The sequence below is a fragment of the Zootoca vivipara genome, chromosome 3 (assembly GCF_963506605.1).
Source record: "Zootoca vivipara chromosome 3, rZooViv1.1, whole genome shotgun sequence".
Classification (NCBI taxonomy): Eukaryota; Metazoa; Chordata; class Lepidosauria; order Squamata; family Lacertidae; genus Zootoca; species Zootoca vivipara.
This window is the reverse complement of record NC_083278.1, coordinates 84,077,762-84,101,982: the sequence shown is the minus strand read 5'-3', so window position 1 is coordinate 84,101,982 and position 24,221 is coordinate 84,077,762. Positions and strand designations below refer to the sequence as shown.

Here is a 24,221-nt window from a genome sequence, read left to right as displayed (position 1 = left end):
TTCCCAATCTGTGGGTCATGGGCCCCTGGAAAGGCACAGATTTATCCCAAGGGGTCCACAGATTGGGTTGGGGAGAGACTTTAGCCTCCAAGACTTAGGATTTTTTCCCCATGAGGCAACTGACCAGGAGCTGAGCATCAGGGTGCTGAATTCCAAAAACACTGAGAAGAGAGAAGACAGCTGTGCTGGTACACACATACCCCTGCTGCCACATTCACGGGACTGTAGATTCCAAGATGCTTATACTAAAAGTCTTCCAGTCTGGCTGCCCAACTTCATTCTGTTAATATCCTACACAACTGCAGTTCCAGTTCCCAAATCTAAGCAAAAGCTTTCTACAGCTTTCTACAGAACACCGCTCTTGAAAGACCTACATTGCCTCCCAGTAAATTTCTGAGCACCATTCAAAGTGTTGGTGCTGACCTTTAAAGCCCTAAATGGCCTCAGTCCAGTATACCTGAAGGAGCGTCTCCACCCCCATCGTTCGGCCCGGACACTGAGGTCCAGTACTGAGGGCCTTCTAGCGGTTCCCTCGTTGCGAGAAGCCAAGTTGTAGGGAATCAGGCAGAGGGCCTTCTCGGTGGTGGTGCCCGCCCTGTGGAATGCCCTCCCATCAGATGTCAAAGAGAAAAACAGCTACCAGATTTTTAGAAGACATCTGAAGGCAGCCGTGTTTCGGGAGGTTTTAAATGTTTAATAGATTATTTTATTTCATTTTTCTATTGGAAGCCGCCCAGAGGGGCTGGGGAAACCCAGCCAGATGGGTGGGGTATAAATAATAAATTATTATTATTATTATATTATTATTATTACAGCTGATTTTAACTGCTCGTCTCTTAACACCCCTTCTGCCTCATCACTCCCATGACTCACTTTTGATTCTGCAGAACAAACATCACATGCAAGACACATCTCATAGCTGTCCCTCCTTCTTTATCTCCTCCTGTGATTCTTCACATTATAGCAGGTTTTCAGAGGAGCTGAGTTCTGAAGATTATATATAGTTTCCCCAGTGTACAAATACACAATATTGTGCAAATGTCTCTCCCATCATTAAAGCCTTCCTACAATGCTTAACTTATTCTGGCAGATAGAACAATTTTCCTCAGTTACCTGATTTTATGTAAAACTTCATAGTCCGTGACAGGCAATCCAAATAGCTGCTCACCAGATGAATAAGTAATAAATTTCCTCCAGAGCTCATCAAAATTGGCCTAATAAATAACAGAAATTAACAAAGGATTTAGATTATGTAACACAAACATAGCTATCCTTTACTACATGCATATCCAAGACAAGTCCCTTGGGCTTCGTTCTCATATGGGAAGCCTGGAGATTAGATCAGGCATAACATAATGTTCATGATGCAGTTTGTACGCATGAATGTATTACTTGCAGATCTCTGTGAATGCCAATTACACAGGGCCAGTTCACTCTGGTATGCTAATAATCTGATGGCTGAAGCAATGTTTTTCAATGAAGTCGGTTCCTGCACTCAATAGCTATGAGTTGTCAAGTATGGAGTAATCAGGTGGTGAGAAATCAACTACTATATATGCAATGTTTGTTTATGTTGACTAGGCCATCCTAGATTGGTTTGGAGACTGCAGTCATGTGATATCTTCTTATCAGAAATGCTTCAGGTGATCAGCATTTAGATTTATTATATTTTAAAATGTTTCTAGCCCACTTTTCTGTTTAAAAAGCCAATGTCCGCAGTGGCTCACAAATTAAAAGAAGAAGAAGGTAAAAAAGAAGAAGAAGGTAAAAAAGAAGAAGAAGAAGAAGAAGAAGAAGAAGAAGAAGAAGAAGAAGAAGAAGAAGAAGAAGAAGAAGAAGAAGAAGAAGAAGAGGAGGAGGAGGAGGAGGAGGAGGAGGAGGAGGAGGAGGAGGAGGAGGAGGAGGAGGAGGAGGAGGAGGAGGAGGAGGAGGAGGAGGAGGAGGAGGAGGAGGAGGCAAAATAGCAGCTAGAGATTAGCAACAGAAAAACACAGCAAGAGAAAACATAGCAATTGATCTTCCCCTTGTCTTAACGTAACTGCTTTAACACAAAGCTTTGTGAGAAGAAAGATGTGAGAGGAGATGGGGAGGGAGTTCTGAAGCTTGTGTGCATTGGCTGAAAAGATGCTGTCACCATATCACCTCCCCAACCTTTGAGAGCAGGCCATAGGGGATGCAGAACCTGCCTCAGATTAGGACTTGAGAGAGTGGAGGACAGCTCAGAGTGGAAGAAGTACTCCTTAACATACCCTACTCCCAAGTAATTTAGGTTTTAGGTCCTAATACCAGGACTTCAAGTAGCCAGCACAAACTACCTTGGTTCCCTACAATACAGGCACAGGCACAAAGTCCTACAAAACAGCTGGGGGAAAAACAGGAAATTTGAAGTCTGCTGGTATAATATGTGGCAAATACATACGTGTGAAAAGGCTTGGTGGTTGGCAATGTTGCCGGGATCTCATTGCCCGTATCACTGCTGTTAATAGGAGGGCAAGGGTCAGCATGGTGCAAATGCAATGGTGATAGCACAGGATCCACTCCTCCAGTGCATTTGCACCGCGACGACCTCACCCTCTACCTGCGAGTAAGCTGCAGTGATGTGGTGACAAGTCAGACCAGGACCACTACTCTACCAACTGCTGCTGCCATAAACAAAAAATGTCTGAATTTACACATACGCAGAAAGTGGCAGCTACACACTGCACTCATGTTTGGGGATAAAACCACATCAAAAGTGGTTCTGACAGTAGGCTACCTTGTACTGTTTGATGAGCTCTTCTTATCTTTCACAGAGTCAAACAGCTACACAAGATTTAGGGCAGTCATTTGACTCTCACAGTGCCATATAAAAGGTTAGTCTCAAGGTTATCATAATGAGAATCAAAACAGCAAGAAATACGATGGCATAGGCCCCGATAAATGAAAAGTAAAAAATGTTTACTGATTAAAAACTCTTAGGGGACTAAAGCTCAGATATAATGCAATACTTGGTGTATAACTAGTTAGAATGAAGCAAACCGTCATGCAAAAATTGTTTTGGCTCCCCATGTGGGTGCCTATAATACCTCATGCTTCAGGTGGGCCCCCAAAAAGGATTCAACCTTTCTTTAAAAAAATACATTTTCAAAGACAAAGCAAAACATGTGTTGCAGTTACTGGAGAGCGTGATTCTAAAACTGGGACTGAGCCTGAGAGGAATAACTGAGAGGCAACAGAACAACTTGCACCAACAAAAGTCAGGTGGAAAACCACAGGTTGCCTTCTAGAGAAGTCAGCTTGCTTCCCTCAGTTTGCCTTTCCCGTCTTTGACCACAAGGTGAAGCAAGATCACTGGCTAATGACCTTAGTTACCAATGTGAGAATGTGAGATATAAATGTAATTGGTAATTAAGGTGCTCTGGGAGGCTTTTTGGCTGAAGGCAGGTAGAAATGCTCTAAATAAATAATCCATATGTGAAGGCAAAATATTCTAGGGTACTGCTGAGTACTGAATAAGGTGCCCACCAGTGTCAATGTTCTAAAGAGTTTAACAAATCAAAAAGAACGGTTGCTGAATCATCCATGAAGGCCTACCCAAATACCATGGCACTCGGTTTAACATCTTAAACATTCTTACCTGAAATATCTGTAATCTGTTGCTAGCTTCTTGAGGTGGTGTATTGGGAACCATAGGCCCCTCCTGTAATAGGCAAAATGTAGCCAATAATTAATATATATTTTAAAAATAACCCTGAATCCTATGCCCCATTCTCATATCCATTCAACACACATAGATATCACAAGGACTAGATGAATTTCATGTTATACATAGGAATGCATGTGGAATTTCATTTCCATACATTCCAATGCTAACTGGTCTGATTATCTCCCATAGCATGATACAACTATCTTTCAGATTTTGCACTTCTCTGAATTTTAGTGCCGTTCTTGGGTGAAAAATATACTTCAATACATTAAAAATAAATAGCTGTAAAATAAAATAAATTTAGAAATGTACATGTTGCGATAAAATATACATTTAAATTCATACTTTTGGAATTTATTTATATCCAAATATGACGTTCATGCAAAAAAAAATTAAAGAAACACCTGCAGTTGAATGTAGAAAAAGGAGAGAAGTAAGTTTATTAATTTATTAATAAAGGCATGCAAAACTGATACAGGCTGGAAACAGACTGATCTGTCCATCATAAGTTATAAGCCTTCACGTATTAGACTGCCTATAATACATATTCTAAAACAGAACAGCAGAATTGTTTTTGACCGGATATTATAATTTCTGCTAAAACCATATATGACCTAAATTTAATTTTTTCAAACCACTTGCTTTTTCTTAATCATAGTGATTTGCTTTGTTCAACACAAGACAAAGTTAGATGAGACAGTTTACATATGTATAGTGTGAGATATATATGTACAGTATGTGTGTTCTCTGCAAACTGTTCAAATAAATTACCATTTCATATGCTGTTTCATAGCTCGACACATCCTCACGGAAAACCTCAACAGCCTCCAGCAGCTGGCCCTTAAACTTGGGCTGCACTTGAATCAGCTCATCTTGAACACTGGCCTGCAATATAAATGGATGTGCAAAAACTCCAATAAAGTAGCTACTCCCGTACAGTTTCAACTTTATCTATTCAAATGTGGATGGGCTGCCCTCCAAACTCTAGGACTCAGACAGCAAATGTCAGTATGACGTAGAAATAAACTGGTTTACAAGTTGCCTCTTCAGAAGGATTCCAAAATACATGGAGCAGAAGAATTACACAGAACTAAAAACAACAACCAGGTCTGTATCTTGTAGAAAGAAGATTTTGAGAGCATTGTGGGCTAGAAGCAGCTTAGCCAGTGGAGCACACTGGTGGAATCCATCTGGTGCCCCCACCATTATGTCCATCCCACACTGTCTTCCCTATTACCTCTCCCCTCCCCAGAAGTGGCAATGACCAGGCAGCTGGAAAGCAAATGTCTACCACGTTGGGCGAGTGCTTCTGTCATGGGTGCATGGATGAGGAACAAAAGTTCAAGTTCAAGTGGAAAGTCCTGGAAGACTTGGCAGGGGGTTGGACTGGATGGCCCTTGTGGTCTCTTCCAACTCTATGATTCTATGATTCTATGATCATAAAGGGAAGGGATATGCATCTTGCAGCCATGAGCCAGAAGAGGTAAGTTGGTTTGGAAAGAAATGTGAAACACGGCTATTAGAACCATAGAATTGTAGAGTTGGAAGGGGCCACAAGGATCTTAAAACAAACGATTGAGGAGCACAAATTTCCAGTCCAGAAGCACCATAGAGATCCATGAACCAGGATTGTTGATCTTGCAGCACAGGCCAGATGACCTTATATACTCTGAGCTGATACTAATGAACTTTTGTGAACTGCCATTAATTAATTCTAGTATAATGGTGTATGTTTCATAAACTTACGGCTTTGCTTTGTAGCTTTATGAAAGAATACCGTAATGTATCAACTCCTTCTGATTCCTCTTTTGTTACTTCAACTTCAAATCTATTTAAAATTGTATAAGCTTCCTAAAAACAAACAAAACAAAGAACAGGATGCCTCACAATTCATATTGTCAAAAAAGCAATGTCAATCCCAGCTCTTTTAATAATAATAATAATAATAATAATAATAATAATAATAATAATAATAACTTACTTCAATGGGCCCCATAGTCATATCCATTTCTATTTCCTTGTCTCGTATATGAGCCAGAGCTTCCATAGCAAATCTGACATCATCTAAATCTCGAATTGGTCGAGATAGTTTTTTCAAATATTCTGATATAAATGTCATCATGTCTTGCATTTTCTTCTTGTACTCCTCATTTAAATAGCGGCAGAGTAACATTTTCCATGCTTTAGCTTCAATTGAGAGTGCCAATTTCATTGGTCCTATGGAAAAATTACAGTCACTAGATCATACTGTACACAGAAAGCAACTACCTTTTGCATGTCACACATTGAAAGGAAGTGGCACAGACAAGATTAAAACAAAACAGCCTTGTCAGCAAAATTACAACTTTTAGGCCAGGGGTCAGCAAACTTTTTCAGCAGGGGCCTGGTCCACTGTCCCTCAGACCTTGTGGGGGGCCGGACTATATATTTTTTTGGGGGGGGGGGATGAACGAATTCCTATGCGCCACAAATAACCCAGAGATGCATTTTAAATGAAAGGACACATTCTACTCATGTAAAAACATGCTGATTCCTGGACCGTCCATGGGCCGGATTGAGAAGGCAGTTGGGCCGTGTCCGGCCCCTGGACACTCCCGTGTCCAGCCTACTCATGCTTTAGGCTGTGACCCAAAAATTTTAAGCAAGTAGTTTTGCATGCCAAAGGGACTTTGGGTTTGTATTTCCTAACCAGCAGCTCTCAGGGGAGTCTCTTCCCAATGAATGTTGTGCATCCTTCAGGTATGGGTGTACAGGATGCAGCAGAATCTCAAATCCTTAAGCGGAAACTTAAGGAGTCTTTCCTGTTTAATTTGTGCTAGGTGATCAAAGCCCTGCTTCTTTAGATTTTGGTTATAGTTAGTAAAATAACATATGTTATTACATCTTCATGCTTTACTCTCACTTTGTATCTCCTTAACAGAACCCCCTAACTAACTAGAGTTAAGTAACAATTTGAGCCAATAAATGTAGTCACGGGGAGGGGGGGGGATGTTTCCACTGTGTAATTATTTCCTGTAACAGGGATAGAACTTAAGAATCAAGAGAAGACCTAGCAGTGCACAGAGGTTATCCCTCACATGTTCCAAGAATATGCAGAGCGGCATGTAGGGCTGCATGTGCTGGCCCTGCACACCTCTGCCTTCAGACATTGGACAGACAATATGAAGAGGAAACCTAAGCACATTCAGCTGCTTGTGCACAGACTCCTTCATCCTCAACTGGAGGTCTCAATCACATGGAGGTGTCTGGGGTGCTCAGAGCTCCCCACCATATTTCACAGAGCACATTGAGAATAACTTCTCTATTGGACATGAGCGAGTTATTTCCTAACATAATGTGGTTGACATGATCTTTTGTCTGCCCAATAATTGTAGTTCAAATTAAAATTTCCACAAATGCCAGATTTGTGTTGCTACAACAAAATTTCAACTCAGTGCTATGGCTGTAAAAAAAAAAAGAAAGGTATTAAGGCATTTCTCTAGGATGGACAAAAGACAATCTGAAGACCTAGAAACAACAGGAAAAGATCAATTCAAGATTGCAAGATCAACATACAATTGACACAGCTATTCCAAATGTTGCTCAGAAAAGCAGATAACTTGTTGCCCCAAAAGTGACATTTTATTTCCCTGCACATTGCACATAAAGAAAATGGTTTTCATACCTGTATTCAGTTCAATGGGGCCAACAGAAATTGTAGGTTTTAAATCTTCTATCTCTTGTTCAAAGGTAGCGTAATGAAGAATCTCTGACCTGATCTCAGTCAGAGACGGGTTACTGGCCAAAAATTGCTGTAAGCAGTTGGAATGGATTATTAACATGAATTATTTTATTCTGTTAAAACAGTATTCAGTATTGTAGTGTTACTTCAAAGGCTACGTAAGGAGTGTGACACATGTGTATATCAACTGATTGCTGTTATAGGAATGGGGTCGGATTAGAGGCCAGGTCGTCTGCACCCAGGGGAGTAAAAAGAAATGTGGTGCTTAAAATCACAACGAAGGCTCAGAATTCAGTTTACCTGAACTTTCGCATCCCTGTCTTCTGTCCACAGAGCTTTATATTTTTGAAAGTCTTGCAGTGCTTCACTAGCTGCTTTCCGTACAGAGTTTACCGATGAGGACAGAAGCACAACTAACTTGGAAATATCTTTGTGTTCTGCCACCCCTGGATAGAAATTTCTCAACTTTCTTGCAGGATATGTCTCTTCTGGTGGTTCTGAGAAATATGGTTAACAACATAAATTCTTTAGCCTCTCGTAACACTCCCCTTCCATATATCAAAACAGAGCAAAAACATAATCAGCAGAAATCTACACTAATAAATATGTATTTCTTATTAAAAAAGCATTTCACTGAGATTTAACAATATTTTGTTTGTTTATTTATTTTATTTTATTTAATAGACCATATCTCAGGTTTACTACTTTACATTGCCTGGATTGTGCTCTCAGATTCTATTTTACTTACTTATGTATTTCTGAGAAATAAAGACTACTTGTGTCTTTGTTAATCCCTCTGGCACTCGCCGAGGCTTATTTCTTTATCTGGAATATATATCCTTTGCCTACTAATCAAAGTTATCAAGGAGGCTTGCAATATAGTCAGTGTACAATAAGGATGACGGAGGACCTGAATATGTTTGTTTAGGATAATAGTCCAAATATCCTCTCTTTAGATATACACTTTTTCCTTCTTTCCTTGCTGGCTGGCAAGCAGGCCCGTAAAACAAGGGTTTTGGCCACACACACACACACACACACACGCAGCAAACAAGTTGCACTAGACAACTCTCTAAGGTACGTTTGGGTTCATGGGACGAAAATCAGCACCATAGCCAGAGGGGGCGCCAAGTCCCCTCACAACACGCCCTTTCTGCTCTCATTGGTTCTGCAACCCACGGGGTGGTATCTGGTTGGCCTTGCTCATTGCTGGGGTCAGACATTTTTTAAAAAATTAAAGGGGCAGGAAGCTAAAGTCTCAGTTGCTGGTGGAGCCACTGCTGCTTTGCCATGGTGCTACTGGGTTGTTTTCGGGGGTCATTTGGGTCCCCTGGCCTGTGCAGGACCCTCTGGGGTACACAGGATCCTAGACCCAAGAGGGAGCAGAGAATCAGAAGTTGAACAGGTAATACATGAGAGCAGGTGTTTTATCTACAACACCATGCAGATGTCACTTAAAAAGTGGGCATTTCACAGTATAAATGCCCAGCTGGGTTAGGTGTAGCTTTAAAGAACAGTTTTGAAATTTTGGAAGCAATGGCACTTAGTAATGGAAAAGAGGAGCAGAGGCTACTAACTTACTTTCTTCTTTTCTCACTTTCCCTCCAATTACGCTGGGTGTTGCAGCAACATTGCTTTCCAGGGTGGCACTGGCTCTTGGCGGGTGGTGCTGTCCCCAGTGTGCCACCCCACGGCTTACATCCAGTGTCAACTGAATCATACGGTTGATGGCTTGCTGGATATCATCCAAACTAGGCACCATTACCTACATAGAACACATAAATGCTTTCCATTAAACACCATAGCTGCCAAGTCTCCCGTTTTCCCCAGGAAACCCCCGTTTTTCCAGCTGTCCCCAGCCAAAAAAATGGATTTTTTTTGTTTTTCCCCAGTTTATTCTGGCGCGGGGACCATTTTGGAACTGGGCGGAGCATGCTCAGAAGCGACTTTTGATGCTGCTCTGCCCAGTTCCAAAATGGCTGCAGTGCAACTTCTGGTGCGGCGGCCATTTTGGAACTGGGCACAGCAGCATCAAAAGTCACTTCTGAGCATGCTCCGCCCAGTTCCAAAATGGCCGCCGCACTACTTCCGGTATGCTACCTTCAGTCTGGTCCCTTATTTTTCAGAGAGGAACTTGGCAGGTATGTTAAACACAATGCAACTTTCTTAAACACAAATGTAACTCTCTTAAACCCAAACACAGTTTGGTAAGCATTTGCCATCAGCAGCCCATAAGCTTGTGAGTTCTCATTTTAAAAAATTTAAATCATCTCTAGATTTTGTATGTGAGTTCTACACTACTTCATCCAAATCTTCAAGAAATTTATTGAACAGCATTGCAAAAGTTAAAATAATCAGAAGAAATTAAGGCGTTCACCTTCTAGATTGCATAAATCACTTACAACATTTGGAATAGCTAAGTGCACTTCAGCTTTTAGAAATGTAATAACATCTTCGGGTTTAGTAGTTGCTGTCTGAGGTAAATAGGGTAGCCGTCCAAATGAGCTGGAGCGGAAAAAGAAACAGGAAATGTTTTATTGAAATGCCACTACAAAATGCCGAAATTGGCAGGGGGGGGCAGGAAGAGAACAGAACAGAGGGCACACCAAGAGGGTTCTGTGGGGCAGCAAGAGGGAAGTTGAAGAGAGGAAGGGGGGACACCCAGCTCTTCCAAGACAGACAAAGTCTGGTCAATTGCTCTGTTTGTTTTCTTATGCCAGTGGCAAAAAAGTACTAGCATCTTGTGAGTTGTGAAGGAACGGGACTGGGTCTTGTGGGGAAAGAAAATCCACTTCAAGATTTAGCAATTTGAGGATACAACCTGTTCAATTCAGTTCAATTTATTGTGTTTAGTGAGCAGCCATTACAAACTGTGTGAAATTTCCTTCACCACACAAAGGCTCTTTTACCACATACCTTGAAACAAATATTCGCTTTTTAAGGGCATCCAAGGATAATCGAGTAGCTTTTTGTAGGCTGTCCAGCAACTGATGACTAAAATATGCAACTACTTCTTTGCATTCCTACAATTAAGAAGAATGTGTTCCTGTTAAATATATCCCAATAAACAGCCAACACTTTATCTCTCTTCTCTTTGTTTCTTCAAACTAATAGACCAGTTATCTAGTTATTACTGAGTTGGTCACAGGGGATTCTTATGAGACAAAATGAGATTTGACTTAGAATCTTCCTACGTTCAGTAAAGCACCAGACCAGGAAACTCACACCTTGATCCTTCTTCATGGTACAGATTCTGCTTTGCCCTTCTATCTGCCCCAAACCCTGGGACTACTGAGCTTGCCCTTGCTTGACCTCAGTGGTGGGCATCCCCATAGTTCAGGACAAAAAGACTGCAATCCCACTCTCACTTCCAAGTTCCTCCAAAAGAGGGGAGAGGGGAGGAAAAGCTAAATAACATTTGAAAATTGTCTTTCCACTTGTGTAACAGCTTTGCGAATATTTTTTCTGTTCAGTTTCAGTAATGTGAGTCCTGCACTATATATCCGGTTACTCATTTGCAATGCAATACCTTTTTAAACTCATCTTCCTTCTCACTGTCCTCAGCGTCTTCACTACTAACCAAAGCTGAAGACCCAGAGGTCCTCTCATCTGATGAACTTCCAAATGCTACATGCTTCCCTTCTATGGAAAATAAAATATAAAATAAATTTAATATAGTTCATTCAACTGATAGTCCTGTGCAGAAGCTCATACCAAACACTGTACCTACGATGAAAGGGAAAGGATTACTGTCAGCGCTGTGGGTTAAACCACACAGAGCCCAGGGTTTCCCGATCGGAAGGTTGGTGGTTTGAATCCCCACGATGGGGTGAGCTCCCGTTGCTCGGTCCCAGCTTCTGCCAACCTAGCAGTTCGAAAGCACGTCAAAGTGAAAGTAAATAAATAGGTACCGCTCCAGCAGGAAGGTAAACAGCGTTTCCGTGTGCTGCTCTGGTTCGCCAGAAGCGGCTTAGTCATGCCGGCCACATGACCCGAAAGCTGTACGCTGGCTCCCTCGGCCAATAACGCGAGATAAGCACCGCAACCCCAGAGTCGGTCACGACTGGACCTAATGGTCAGGAGTCCCTTTACCTTTACCTTTTTATTCATGCACTAAGACCTACTTTTCCCATAAGATTTTGCATACGTAAAGCCCAATCCATATAGGCCTCATCCCTGCAACCAATACACTACAAAATTGAGGTTAATAGGTCATGTAGGTCGAGCCTTTGCACAGTGGGCCCTATGCATATAAACCCCTCCACAAATGTTAATTCAATCATATAAAGGTCAGGCAAAAACTGGGTAGGAACATGGGAGGTAGGCAGGCCACATTCACCCCAATTCTTCATCAGGTGTATAGCAGCCATGGTTCACACTCAGCCCCACTTTGTGCATCACTGCAGCTGGGCCACCTCTTGGCACCAAACATTATCGCAAAGTAATGGATCCAATTTGCCAATTTCCCTTACCTATACTGCTAATATCCCAGAGACCGTTCACCTTGGAGACATTCTGCATAAATGGGTGCACTCTAGCCTGAGATTTATACCATCACTGGATGCTATTGGAACAGCAATAAAGTGGCACACCACAACACGCTTTACAGCTTTGCAAGATTCCATCTGAAGAAGTGCGCAATGTGCATGCACATGAAAGCTCATACTAATGACAAACTTAGTTGGTCTCTAAGATGCTACTGGAAGGAAACACTACCCTAAGGAGTCTCAAAGCGGCTAACAATCTCCTTAACCTTCCTCCCCCCACAACGAACACTCTGTGAGGTGAGTGAGGCTGAGAGACTTCAGAGAAGTGTGACTAGCCCAAGGTCACCCAGCAGCTGCATGTGAAGGAGCAGGGACTTATGAAGGACTCCATGCACCCTGTACCATCCGTTCTCGGCAGCATGCACTCGTCTCCAGACGTGTGTCTAGAAAGGGACCCAGGTGTTGTAGGTGATGTGTTGGTATCAGCTGACTCTCTGTTGTATTCCTGAAAAACCCATAGTCCTCAGGTCTCAATACACCAAATGAAGGAATGATGGTGACCAGATCATGATGTTGTCTAAGTAAGGGTACAAAGGTATCCCTTCCTGCTGTGGATAAACCACAACAGTCACCATGATCTTTGTGAAGACCCCAGTGCCCACTTGAGAACAGCTGGTCTCAAGATCAGGCACTGAATAGGAAGAAGTGTACTGAGGATTGCATTGCAAAATGCCTATTTGAGCTCCAGGCTGGATAAAGAAGCAGGCTCCTAACAGATCACAAATCCACCAGTTACTGCTGGTGTGATGAAACAGGAAGGTAGGCAGGCAGGCTGAACTGGGTGGGGTGGCAGAAAGGTGTAATGAGGAACAATAACAACCATTTTACAGGATTTTGGCAAAGCATGGGAGTGCAAAGGGATGGAAGCTTCTATAGAACATGCACCAGAAATGATATCTGTTTTTTAATATATATTTTTATGTTTGCATCTCTACTTTTACAATACTGTTCTGCTGTTTTTATGTAGTATTTTTGTATACTGCATAGATTTTTAAAACTGGAGCAGTTTAGAAAGGCTTTTGAATAAATAAATATCGCCTTTGAATCATTAAAAAAAAACCTTCTAATAATCATTGATAATAAGGAATCTTATATATTTATCTTATCTTGGACAACCAACACACACACCTCACGAAGAAAGGCAAATAAAATGTGCATAAATATAGCTACTTGTTTCTTTTGTACATTTCACACAGGGGTATAAAAAAATACCTTGTGGCTGAAATTTTCTCACAGATGGTTTTTTAGTACGCTTAACTTCGTAAATATGCTCAAATATAGATATGAGTTCTTGCACGGCATCTTCTATGTGTCTGCTTCTGTTGTTTAATATTTCAGCCCATTCCTTGGTGCATACCTGTTCATGATATACAGGAAGAATGTTTACAATACTGGGGGTGGGGGGGACAGAACACTTGGCCAAGGTTGTCATTCCATTAGTTAATACCAATAATCTATCGCAAATGAAAACTTATTTTGAAATGTCTTTAATTACTTATGGTTATAAAAAGTGAGACATTTTAACTTTGATTTACACATATCACTTTTGAATATTCAAAAGCAATAATCTTATATTTATCACTAGAGTATTTTCGTATTATCCGAATATGAAGTGCTTTAAACCAGAACAAATCATCTGGCCTTAAAGTTTGAACAATCAGTCTTTATAGATATTGTGTTGTTGTTGTTGTTTAGTCGTTTAGTCGTGTCCGACTCTTCGTGACCCCATGGACCATTATAGATATTATTATTATTCAAAAAGATCATATTCTTCCAAAAATATCATATAAGGACTGAGTTCCTATGGTGTCTGTGGAGGTTTCCCACCTTACAGGAACCTACTCGGTTGCTGAACCCAATTCGAAGATCAATCCTAGACAACCAAGACAAGACACCTGTTACTTCACTCAGGTAATATGTAAAACACATACCTAAGACAGATTTTGCCATAATTTCACTTCTTTAACATGAAGTTTCCAAACTATAGGAACATGGTTCCAAGGCAAATTAGTGGCCCAGGTGAATGGACAAGTTTGATATTGCTGTGGATGCCAACAAAATCCTACAAGCCTTCCCTCTCCTCTGCCTTAACAGGTATCTCATGTTGTAATATAGTTATTGACTCACACTTGCATGCCTAAAAGGGTTAATGTGAGACCTGAGATCACTTTGCCAGTGTGGGTGTGGCTTAGTTCAAGGGAAGCAGAGAGACAGAATCCAGCTCATCTGTCTCTCCCCAGAGACCAGCGTAGTGTAGCTTGAACCAAGTGCAAGGTACCTGAAGGGTTGGAATAACCCTGAGTTTTGGCACAAAGCTACCCAAGAGCCTCAATACACCAGCAACCAATTTTTAATGAAATTTATTAAGAATAAAAAATAAAGGAAGAGGACAAATGGAAGGTGCAGAATGTTGCTTCACGAAAATAACAATAATCTTTTAGTTCAAGTCTATGTAACTCATAGCTACTTAGGAACAGGATTCTGGTCTACTCATGTATAAAGTAGTAGCACGGTGAGGTGAGAGGCAAAGGAGGGTATGAGAACTAATCAGTAAAGTTGTTGCATGCTTGCACACACAATCAATCAAAGTGACAAATAAAAATGTCTATTTATAAAGATATTTGTTCCATTTATTTTTTAAAAATGTGGTCACCTCATTGCGTGCGAGTAAATCCTCCACTTTCGTTGGACTTTCTGGTAGTATAAGTAATAGGGTATTTGCCATATCTTTCATTGTTAAATCAATCTGCATTTCGCTTAAGTCATTAATCTGTTTTTAAAAAAAGATAGTTAATAACATGCCAATGTCTTTCAAGGGTTTCACATCAGTATTATTTCGGGAATCCCATAGATTTTGATTTTGAGGGGCAAAAACCTAACTCACCCCAAAACATCAATGAAGTTAAGGGCTGTGATTCAAATCCACACAACTGGTTTCACATGCCCACGGGATTTGAGCCCCCACCTTGCCCTTGTCTTCACATGCAGGGGAAGTCCCTAACTCACTAAGGGTTTGAGACCCATTGGCTACCTTCACCTGGTTTAGCTGGCCAGTCAAAGCCATTCATGGGCTCTGGTCACAGTCACATGCTGATGGCTGCTAGAAGCCACAGGTGAGAGCTGAGTGCAGGGTGGGGACCAAAGGTGAACGAACTACATACCTCAGAAGGAACAGAATGTGTCCCATACCAGAGGTACTACTCTTCCCCTAACACTCCATACATCCCAAGCTGATGGTGCAATAAAAAAATTCCTTCAGTAGCACCTTAAAGACCAACTAAGTTTTTATTTTGGTATGAGCTTTCGTGTGCATGCACACTTCTTCAGATACAGTGAAATGGAAGTTTCCAGGCACTTATGTAGAGAAGGGGTGGGGAGGGGTGGGGATGGGGAGGGGGGATCACTCAGAAGGGTGGTGGAAATGGGTGATTGACTGACTGATAGCTGTTGATGACCGCAAACGACTGCAAATGGTTTTGCATGAAAAAGCAAGGGTTGAGATGGCTGAAGATCGCTTATCATGTATAATGAGATAAGAACCCGATATCTCTGTTCAAACCAGGTCCCTCCATGGTTTTGAGCTTGGTGATAAGTTGCAATTCAGCAACTTCTCTTTCCAGTCTATTTCTGAAATTCTTTTGTAGTAAGACAGCTACTTTGAGATCTTGTATAGAATGTCCTGGGAGATTGAAGTGTTCTCCTACTGGTTTTTCTGTCTTCTGGTTCCTGATGTCAGATTTATGTCCATTTATCCTTTGGCGTAGGGTTTGGCCTGTTTGTCCAATATAGAGAGCTGAAGGGCACTGTTGGCATTTGATGGCATACACAATGTTAGAGGATGAGCAATTAAATAGTCCTGAGATGGTATGTTGGATGTTGTTGGGGCCAGTAATGGTGTTGTCTGGGTGTATGTGGCAGCAAAGTTGGCATCTGGGTTTATTGCAGGCTCTGGTACCAGTGTCCATGTTAAGTCTGGTGGTTGTATTATTGTGGGTGAGGAGTTGTTTAAGATTGGGTGGCTGTCTGTAGGCAATGAAAGGTCTTCCTCCCAGAGCTTGAGAAAGGGAGCGGTCATTGTCCAGGAGAGGCTGTAGATCTCTGATGATGCGTTGTACTGTTTTAGCTTGGGAGCTGTATGTGATGACTAGTGGTGTTCTGTTATTTTCTTTTTTGGGTCTGTCTTGCAGCAGGTTCTCTCTAGGTATCTGTCTGGCTCTGTTGATCTGTTGTTTAACTTCATCAGGTGGATATTTTAGTTCTAAAAAGGTTTGCTGTAGATCTCTTAGGTGAGATTCTCTGTCTGTAGAGTTGGAACAGATGCGGTTGTAACGTAAGGCCTGGCTGTATACGATGGATTGTTTGGTATGTTTGGGATGGTAGCTAGAAGCATGTAGATATGTTTGTCGGTCAGTTGGTTTTCTGTATAAGGTGGTGTCTATACGTCCATCCTGTATTTTTATAGTAGTGTCCAAAAAATGTATTTCTTGCATAGATTGGTTCATTGTTAGGTTGATGGTGGGGTGAAAGTCATTGAATGTCTGGTGGAAGGTTTCCAGGGTCTGTTGTCCATGTGTCCAGATAATAAAAATATCGTCAATGTATCGCAGGTACAGGAGAGGTTTGAGTGGGTAGGAGTTAAGGAAACGTTGTTCTAAATCTGCCATGAAGATGTTGGCATACTGTGGGGCCATGCGGGTGCCCATGGCTGTGCCGCTGATCTGGAGGAACAGGTCATCACCAAATTTGAAGTGGTTGTGGGTAAGGACAAAGTGGCAGAGTTTGGTAGCAAAGTCCGCTGTGGTTTTATCTGAAATGGTGTTCCTTATGGCTTGTAAACCATCATTGTGTGGGATGTTGGTATATAGAGATTCCACATCCAATATTAGCAATATTAGCTAATATGGTGCAATATTAGCAATAAAACAAACAAAAAAATCTGTTGAACACATGTTCAAAATCAGGTTTACCTTCTTCAAAAGCTGATTAAACATTTTTATAACTTCATCAACTTCCTGGAAGAAGCTATCTAAAGTCAAAGATGACCAGGTTAAAATGGTAAGCCCTTGCCTCAGCACAGATTCTACCTACAGAAAGTAGGGGAAAAGACAAAGACAGGGAAAATGGGCATTTATTGTGAATGCTATAGCATATAACAAATCGTAATGACAGTCAAGTATTTCACTAAGGGTCAGTAACACTTTTAAGCCTTTCTTTATAGATTATACTGTGGAAAGCTAAATATAATAATCATAGACATTTTCTCCAATCCTAATGAATTTTTATTCTTAAGCTCACAAACATGGAATCATCTTTAGTTTCTCTATTCTCTCCTTTTATCTAATTCTACTATATATATATATATATATATATATATATATATATATATATTTCAAATCAAAATCTGCAATAGATCCCCTGTGGATTGGTATAAAGTCCTGGATTTGTACAGTCTCAGTGTCACCTTTGTAAAACTCAACAGACAGGGGGATAGGTCAAAACTAGAAGAAATGGGCTCTACCTACTGCCCTACATGCCTTCTAAGCTACCAGCCACAACTCACCTTCTTCATTTTGGGTGCCATCAAATTGACAAAGACAGTTGGTACTTCTTGACACAAATTTTCATAGCAGTGTAGAATATTCTGAGATTTAAAACAAATATTCAATAGCTTAATGAATTTTAACAGAATTTACAATGTGACTGTGCGGTAGAATATCCCAAAGCCCCCAGCCAAATTTTGGAAGACTTAGAAGGTACTTCAAAGAGACGCTTGGTTCAACTTCCTGCTGATACAGCGAATCCTGATACGTCTCGTCCTCTGCTTAAAAACCTCTAATAAATCATTATCTGCTACTGTCCATGGCTGCCTGTTGCACTATTGAACAGCATTTTGTCCTGTTAGGAAGTTCTTCCTAATGTTCCTGTGTATGCTATTTGAAAGCACAAGCCATTCAATGAAAAAAAATAGGTGAGGATTTACGGACTGCCATGGGCTTGGTGGCTTCACTGACAGGAGTATCACAAGTGTTAAGAAAGATATTTCTCCTCAGACAAAGAGCTCTGACCCCTGATCTCCCCGAGAAACCTTGATGATTCAAAGAATATGCAAAGAGGACATTTTAAACTTATGAAGCTTATCTCCCCATAGCCAGTATTCCACCACAGAACCACACATGATTAAAAGGTGGGCTGCGGATGTTCTCTGTATGTCACATTTCAGTCAGCCTTGCCCTATTGTCTTAGAGTCAAAATAGAGATGACAACCAAGCTCTATCTTTAATTTTTAAAGTCTCTCTATAGTCACAACCCCCCCCAAAAAAAACCCAGCTATGATTTTTAAGAGATCGTGCCTATTTTTCCATTATCTATGCAATTGTGTTTATTAGTTGGAGACATAAAGAAACTGATTCAGAAATAGATTTCAGAAGTCATAGAGTAGGCATGCAGCCATGTATACCTTGACTCTGGAACATTTCCTGCCTTGGGCATTGGGGGCACTGATTGCCAACCTATCCACCTACCTGATGGCCTGATACCCAAGGAAAACAGGCTGACATGGTACAAAAATCTAACTGACATTGCACATTATTTAGAAAAGCATATATGTCATCATTGTTTACCTACCTCCAAGCATAATTTGTTTGCCTTAACATGGCTTTCAATCTTAACTATCCTCTTTGCCTCTTCGGGCACGTCTAGTCCCATTTTTATCATGCATTTTGTCTCTCGGACAATCTCTAAAATCTTGGGGTCAAAATTAACCAAAAGCTTTCCAGTTTCAGGATGACGAACCAAGAGTGTAACCTGCAATGCTGAAATTAAATTGGGGTGTGGGGTGTGGGGTTTGGGGAAGACATCATACAGTTTTAGGTCCATTTTTCTATCTCATAAAGTCATGATATTGCCAGGAGTCAAGCTGGCAAGTGCAGTGATACAATCTTGCTATGTATTAGTTTTGTAAGGACAAAGTCTTCATGTGGCAATTCGCGTGGTCACCTATGCAGTGTGACAACAGGGGGGAAGCCAGTGAGTGGGTGAATGGGCAGGTGGTTCAGCAGAGCAAATGAGCAGGCAGCAGGGTAAGTGGCCCCCACAAGCCTTCATTATTTATTATTATTTATTCAATTTATTCAACCAGAGGTTTCAGGGCGGTCACAACAAGACCACAACATATAAAACCAAACCAAAAGCAATAACCTAATAACCCCCCAAAAGCCACATTCTAAGAGGGTGTTGGGTGTCAATAAGATCAACCAAAAGCCTGGTTAAAAAGGAACGTTTTTGCCTGGCGCCTAAAGGTGTATAATAAAGGCGCATGGCAAACTTCCCTGGGGAAAGCATTCCACAGACGGGGAGCCACTGCAGAGAAGGCCCGTTCTTGTGTTGCCACCCTCCAGACCCCTCGAGGAGGAGGCACATGAAGGAGGGCCTCAGAAGATGATCTCAGGGACCAAGTAGGTTCATATGGGAAGAGGCGGTCCCTCATGAACCCCACACTGCTGTTGCAGGCGCAACCACCACAAAGAGAGGAAATATTGCCCCTCCTTTGTCCACCACCCACCATTGCAAGAAGGAAGCGTGCACTTCTTCTGTTGGTGGCAGTGCAAGGCAGAGGGGGCTAAAGACTTTCTCCTCTTCGTTCCCCTCTCCCCTGAGAGTGGCTGCACCAGTCTTGGGACTGGGGCAAGCTGTGGGGGGATGATGGAGGGGGAGTCTGAGGTGAGCTGTGAGGGATTATTGATTGGCAATGGAGTGGGGGGGATAGTGGGTAGGTAGGGGTGGCGATAGACCGGATGGGGATTAAAGGAACTGTGAGGGGATGGGGAGTACACAGGGCTGGTGAGCAATGCCAGCAGGGAGGGAGGCTCCAGTTTAGTAATACTGTATTCATTGCAGCTCAAGCAACATACCATACTGTAGCTGTGAAATTTCCTTCATCCAAGCTGTGTGATAGAGCACCTCAAACTCCACCAATACATAGGAAATTCTATTGAACAATCGAACGACTGCTTTACCTTCTGCGCTTGCCAAGATATCTGAATTTTTCTGTTGAAATATTGAAATACATAATAAAAAGGTATGTGAATGAAATACGGTGTCCTTTAATTAAAAATAAAACTAATTAAGAAGGTATCTGTTTCGCCCCCAGACCTACTGTATGATCTTGCATAATGTGATTTTTAAAAAAGGCTTTCAATATTACACATATGCTGTTAATGCGCACCAGTGCTCCTTCAGTGTAATTACAGACAGCATCATAATTCAGCTTTTATATGCCTCGGCCCAAAGTCAAATAAATACATGAAGGAGAAACGCATAAGCAGTCTGGGGTTTGTTCACTTTCTCTCCAGCAGTTCCCACTGCTGAATAGATAAGCAACTTCTTAAACACATAGTAATTTATCTCTTTTGACAGTTCGGAAATGCTGGAGGGAAAGCTAATGAAACCTTGGGCTGCATGCATGGCTCAATCCTGCACTTGCATGGAACATCTTTTTGGATCCTGGCCAAAAGGTATAAAGGTCCAGTGCTGAGGGCCTTCTGCCGGTTCCCTCACTACGAGAAGCCAAGTTACAGGGAACCAAGCAGAGGGCCTTCTTGGTAGTGGCACCTGTCCTGTGGAACACCCTCCCACCAGATGTCAAAGAGAAAAACAACTACCAGACTTTTAGAAGACATCTGAAGGCAGCCCTGTTTAGGGAAGCTTTTAATGTTTAATAGATTATTGCATTTTAATGTTCTGTTGGAAGCCGCCCAGAGTGGCTGGGGAAAACTCAGCCAGATGGGTGGGGTATAAATAATAAAGTATTATTATTATTATTATTATTATTATTATTATTATTATTACTATTACTATTACTATTACTATTATTATTATTATTATTATATGATAGATTTAATTGATAATAGCCAACTCAGGTGTTTTGAGTTCCTACTAGTTTTGAAGTTAACTGGACCCTTCTACAAATAAGACAGTGATGTCTGCATTCCTAGAGAACTTCCCCTCTTCCCAGCCTGGTACTCAGTAGTATATAAATACGTAAACAGAAAGGAAAGGAAAGGAAAGGAAAGGAAAGGAAAGGAAAGGAAAGGAAAGGAAAGGAAAGGAAAGGAAAAAGCTTTCATTACAGTGCATGGTCAGGCATAATCCATTCCTTTCCCAGCTGCAATACAGATGAAAATTACACCTCGCATGGCAACTGGCCATATAAAAACAGATCCTGTTGGTGGTAACAGGAGTTCTCTTTCTAAAGCAACTGCTGCAGAGGGGGATTTTTGACACCATCACGGGCGGAAAGGATTAACACACACACGCCCTTCGCTATATGTCATCATCTTGATGAAAACTTAAAATGAAAGCTTATAAACCAGAGATGCTGCACTCTACACACCTAAAGCAACATGTAGTTAGGCTCTCCACTGGAAAAGGAAAATGGAAAATGAAGAGTGGGTAAGAGTGAATAGGCCTGTAACACACGGTAGCTTATAATTCTTTTTGCCCGGGCACCACAGGGGCTGCATACCAATGGTGGGTATGGCCAAATGTGGGCATGGCCACCCCACATTTTCACTTTCACATGCACATACACAGCATACACCCATTGAAATCAAATGAGGGTTTTTGGGTTTTTTTGCTCCTTGCTGCTCTTCAAATAATCAGTGTGATGACCAGGGAGGGAGTATTTTTCATGTGCCTCAAGCCACTGACTTATCTGCTCACCCCAGGGCAGTATCTGCATTAACACACACACACACACCCCAAAAATGGTGAGGTGTTGTGGAGCCAGAAAAAGTTGTCTTGGGGAGCAGAGCAGATTACTGAATTGAAGGTTATATACTCCTGCTCTAATCATTTCTTGTATCCTGGATGAATGGGACACTTCTTCAGGAATGAAGATATTAGGGGGCGATGTTATAATGTCACTTCATACAGGGTTTTTTATTATTATTAAAAAATCCTCTTGAGATACCTCTCTGCAGCAAAACAATGACAGCTTCTTTGGGTTTTCTAGACACACAGAGAGATTTTTAAGTGACAGCAACCTGGCCTTTAAGGGCTACGGCTAACAAAAATCAAACCACTGTGGAAATATGCACTAGATACTAGTGAGTTGGGATGCTACTTTCAATATTGCTTTCAAACTCAGCAAAACAGCTCCACCTGCAGACTCTTCTATATCATTCCACACAGCAGCACTTTCTGGAAGATATGAAGTAAGGTGATGTTAACAAGCAGTATTCTTGCCAGTGGACCACAGAGAGGCGAGACAATGTAATTGAGCTGCTTGCTGTGGTTTACAGCTTATGTCACTTTCAGGTGGGTGATAATCGGAAACTTACATAAAAATAGTTGATTGGCTCGCTGATACGCCTGAACAGCTGCCTCGACCACAATATCTTTCCTGCTACAGGAGGCATGTTTCGAGCCAGGGGAGGATCCTCCTTTTGAGCCTGATAAAGCTGCAATAAAGCAAATGTCAAATTTAAAACATGCCTTCTGCTAATACTTTATACCAGGGCTGGGGAATCTGCAGCACTCCAGGTGCTGTTGAATCCCAATCCCCTTCGACCCCAGCAAACATTGCCAATGGTCAGGGATGACAGGAACGGCAGTCCAGCAACATCTGGAGGGCTGCAGGTTCTGCATCCCTTGCTTTAGCTATGAGACATACCTCTGTAACTATTTGGAGCTGGCAATATCCTATCAGGGCAGCTTACAAAAACAATATAGTAAATTACAAAACACAATGAAATACAACTGAAACATTTCACAGGTGAAGCGGATTTTAAAAGCAGCAAAACAAAACTAGCAATACGTCGTTTTTAAAAGTGTTTAGCTGAAACCGAAAGTTCAATACATTTTCAACTGCTGAAATTGAAAAATCTAAAAGCAACAATCTAAAAAAGTCAAAGTTTTCTTAATAAAAGAACCAAATCTGGGGGGGGGGGGCGACGACAGATTTTCGATGCCCTTTTTAAAAGCTAGCACTAATGTGGCCAGGTGCACATCCTCTCAGTGCAAGTTCCATAAACAATGGCCATCACTAAAAAGGGATTGTTTCTAGTTTTTGCTCATCTGACTTCAATGGCAGACCATGAGCAGGTTTGTGTTCCTGTAGGCAGAACTTCCAATACCCCATCCTGAAACCATTTAAGGCTGATTAATCTATATGATCCAACATTTCCAAAGTTAACATAAAAATTAGTCTGTAATGCTACCAAAAAACTTAGATATACAAATAGTGTTTCTCTGCTTCTCCTGTTGTATTAAGTATTTTAGATCTTTCATTGTTATGGCTGTAGGTCAGCTAAATTTTTTTTAGCTGATTTATCATCAGCTTTTGAACTTATTTTTAAGTTTTAATAAAAGGAACTGTTTATTGTTACAAGGGATGGTCATATATAATATTAGTAGCTCACCGCATGGTGGGGCAAGGGGCCAGCAAGGTCAGTGAGATGCAAACGCACCAGCTTAGCCAATCTGATGCTCCCGCTGGTACGTTTGCACCTTGCTGCCCTCCCCCTCCTGGTAAGCAGCAGTCACTCACCTACCTACCAGGAGGTCAAGTAAATGCCTCACCATGCCATCCATTCACTACTATTAATATTTTTATCTTTTTTATCTATATAGCAATTTTTTGAATGTATCTCCATTTTAACTGTCATAAAGGCCCTCTTCATATTAAAATACCACACCAGGACCATGACACCCTCAAAACAACACCAACACCCCAGTGAATACTAAGTCACACTCGAGTTCCGCTTCCGCCTGCAGGAATGGCTGACCCTTGTTCCATCTCTCCGACCTTCATGAGGAATTCGGCGGTTGCCAGGGGAGTTAAAGGCAACCCCCCTACCTCTCCGGGGGTTACGGAGAGGGGCCGCGGGCCCGCGATGCCCCCAAACCCACTCCGATTAAGGAGGGGGGGGGCTTGGGCTGAGAGCACTCATGAAATGTCGGCACTCCCGGACGCTAACCTGCATGGCGGGATCTCCATGATTAAAGAAGATAATTAGGCGTATTCATGGACATGCTTCGGAAGGAGGGGAAGAAGCTCTGTTTACTGCCAAGGAATTTGTGCTGCTGAGGGTGAGAAGTCAAAGCTGTATGTTATCTGGAAGAAAGATTGATGGGGACGTAACGAGAAGGGAAGCGAACTTTTTTATTTTTTTCATATACTCTACGAGTTACTCCATACCTTCCCGGACGGGACGTCCTTGTTTGTTTGGAACAAATGAGAGATTAAGAATACCTGAGTAAGTAATGA

At 41.6% G+C, this 24,221-nt stretch overlaps 1 protein-coding gene across 1 annotated transcript in view; it reads right to left on the bottom strand.

The window, feature by feature from the left end:
* DNAH8 (dynein axonemal heavy chain 8) overlaps positions 1-24,221 on the bottom strand; it is a 130,334-nt gene that overhangs the window by 88,901 nt on the left and 17,212 nt on the right. Inside the window, exons 12-29 of the mRNA XM_035110511.2 lie at positions 22,294-22,413; positions 19,864-19,999; positions 18,578-18,765; positions 17,514-17,594; positions 16,921-17,037; positions 14,607-14,723; positions 13,166-13,310; positions 10,936-11,048; positions 10,323-10,429; positions 9,809-9,911; positions 8,988-9,171; positions 7,707-7,903; positions 7,350-7,476; positions 5,667-5,902; positions 5,432-5,536; positions 4,457-4,570; positions 3,617-3,679; positions 1,114-1,214 (exon numbers count right to left, since the gene is read on the bottom strand). Of these exons, the coding sequence (XP_034966402.2) occupies positions 1,114-1,214; positions 3,617-3,679; positions 4,457-4,570; positions 5,432-5,536; positions 5,667-5,902; positions 7,350-7,476; positions 7,707-7,903; positions 8,988-9,171; positions 9,809-9,911; positions 10,323-10,429; positions 10,936-11,048; positions 13,166-13,310; positions 14,607-14,723; positions 16,921-17,037; positions 17,514-17,594; positions 18,578-18,765; positions 19,864-19,999; positions 22,294-22,413 (2,354 nt within the window). The remainder of the gene's footprint in view (positions 1-1,113; positions 1,215-3,616; positions 3,680-4,456; positions 4,571-5,431; positions 5,537-5,666; positions 5,903-7,349; positions 7,477-7,706; positions 7,904-8,987; positions 9,172-9,808; positions 9,912-10,322; positions 10,430-10,935; positions 11,049-13,165; positions 13,311-14,606; positions 14,724-16,920; positions 17,038-17,513; positions 17,595-18,577; positions 18,766-19,863; positions 20,000-22,293; positions 22,414-24,221) is intronic.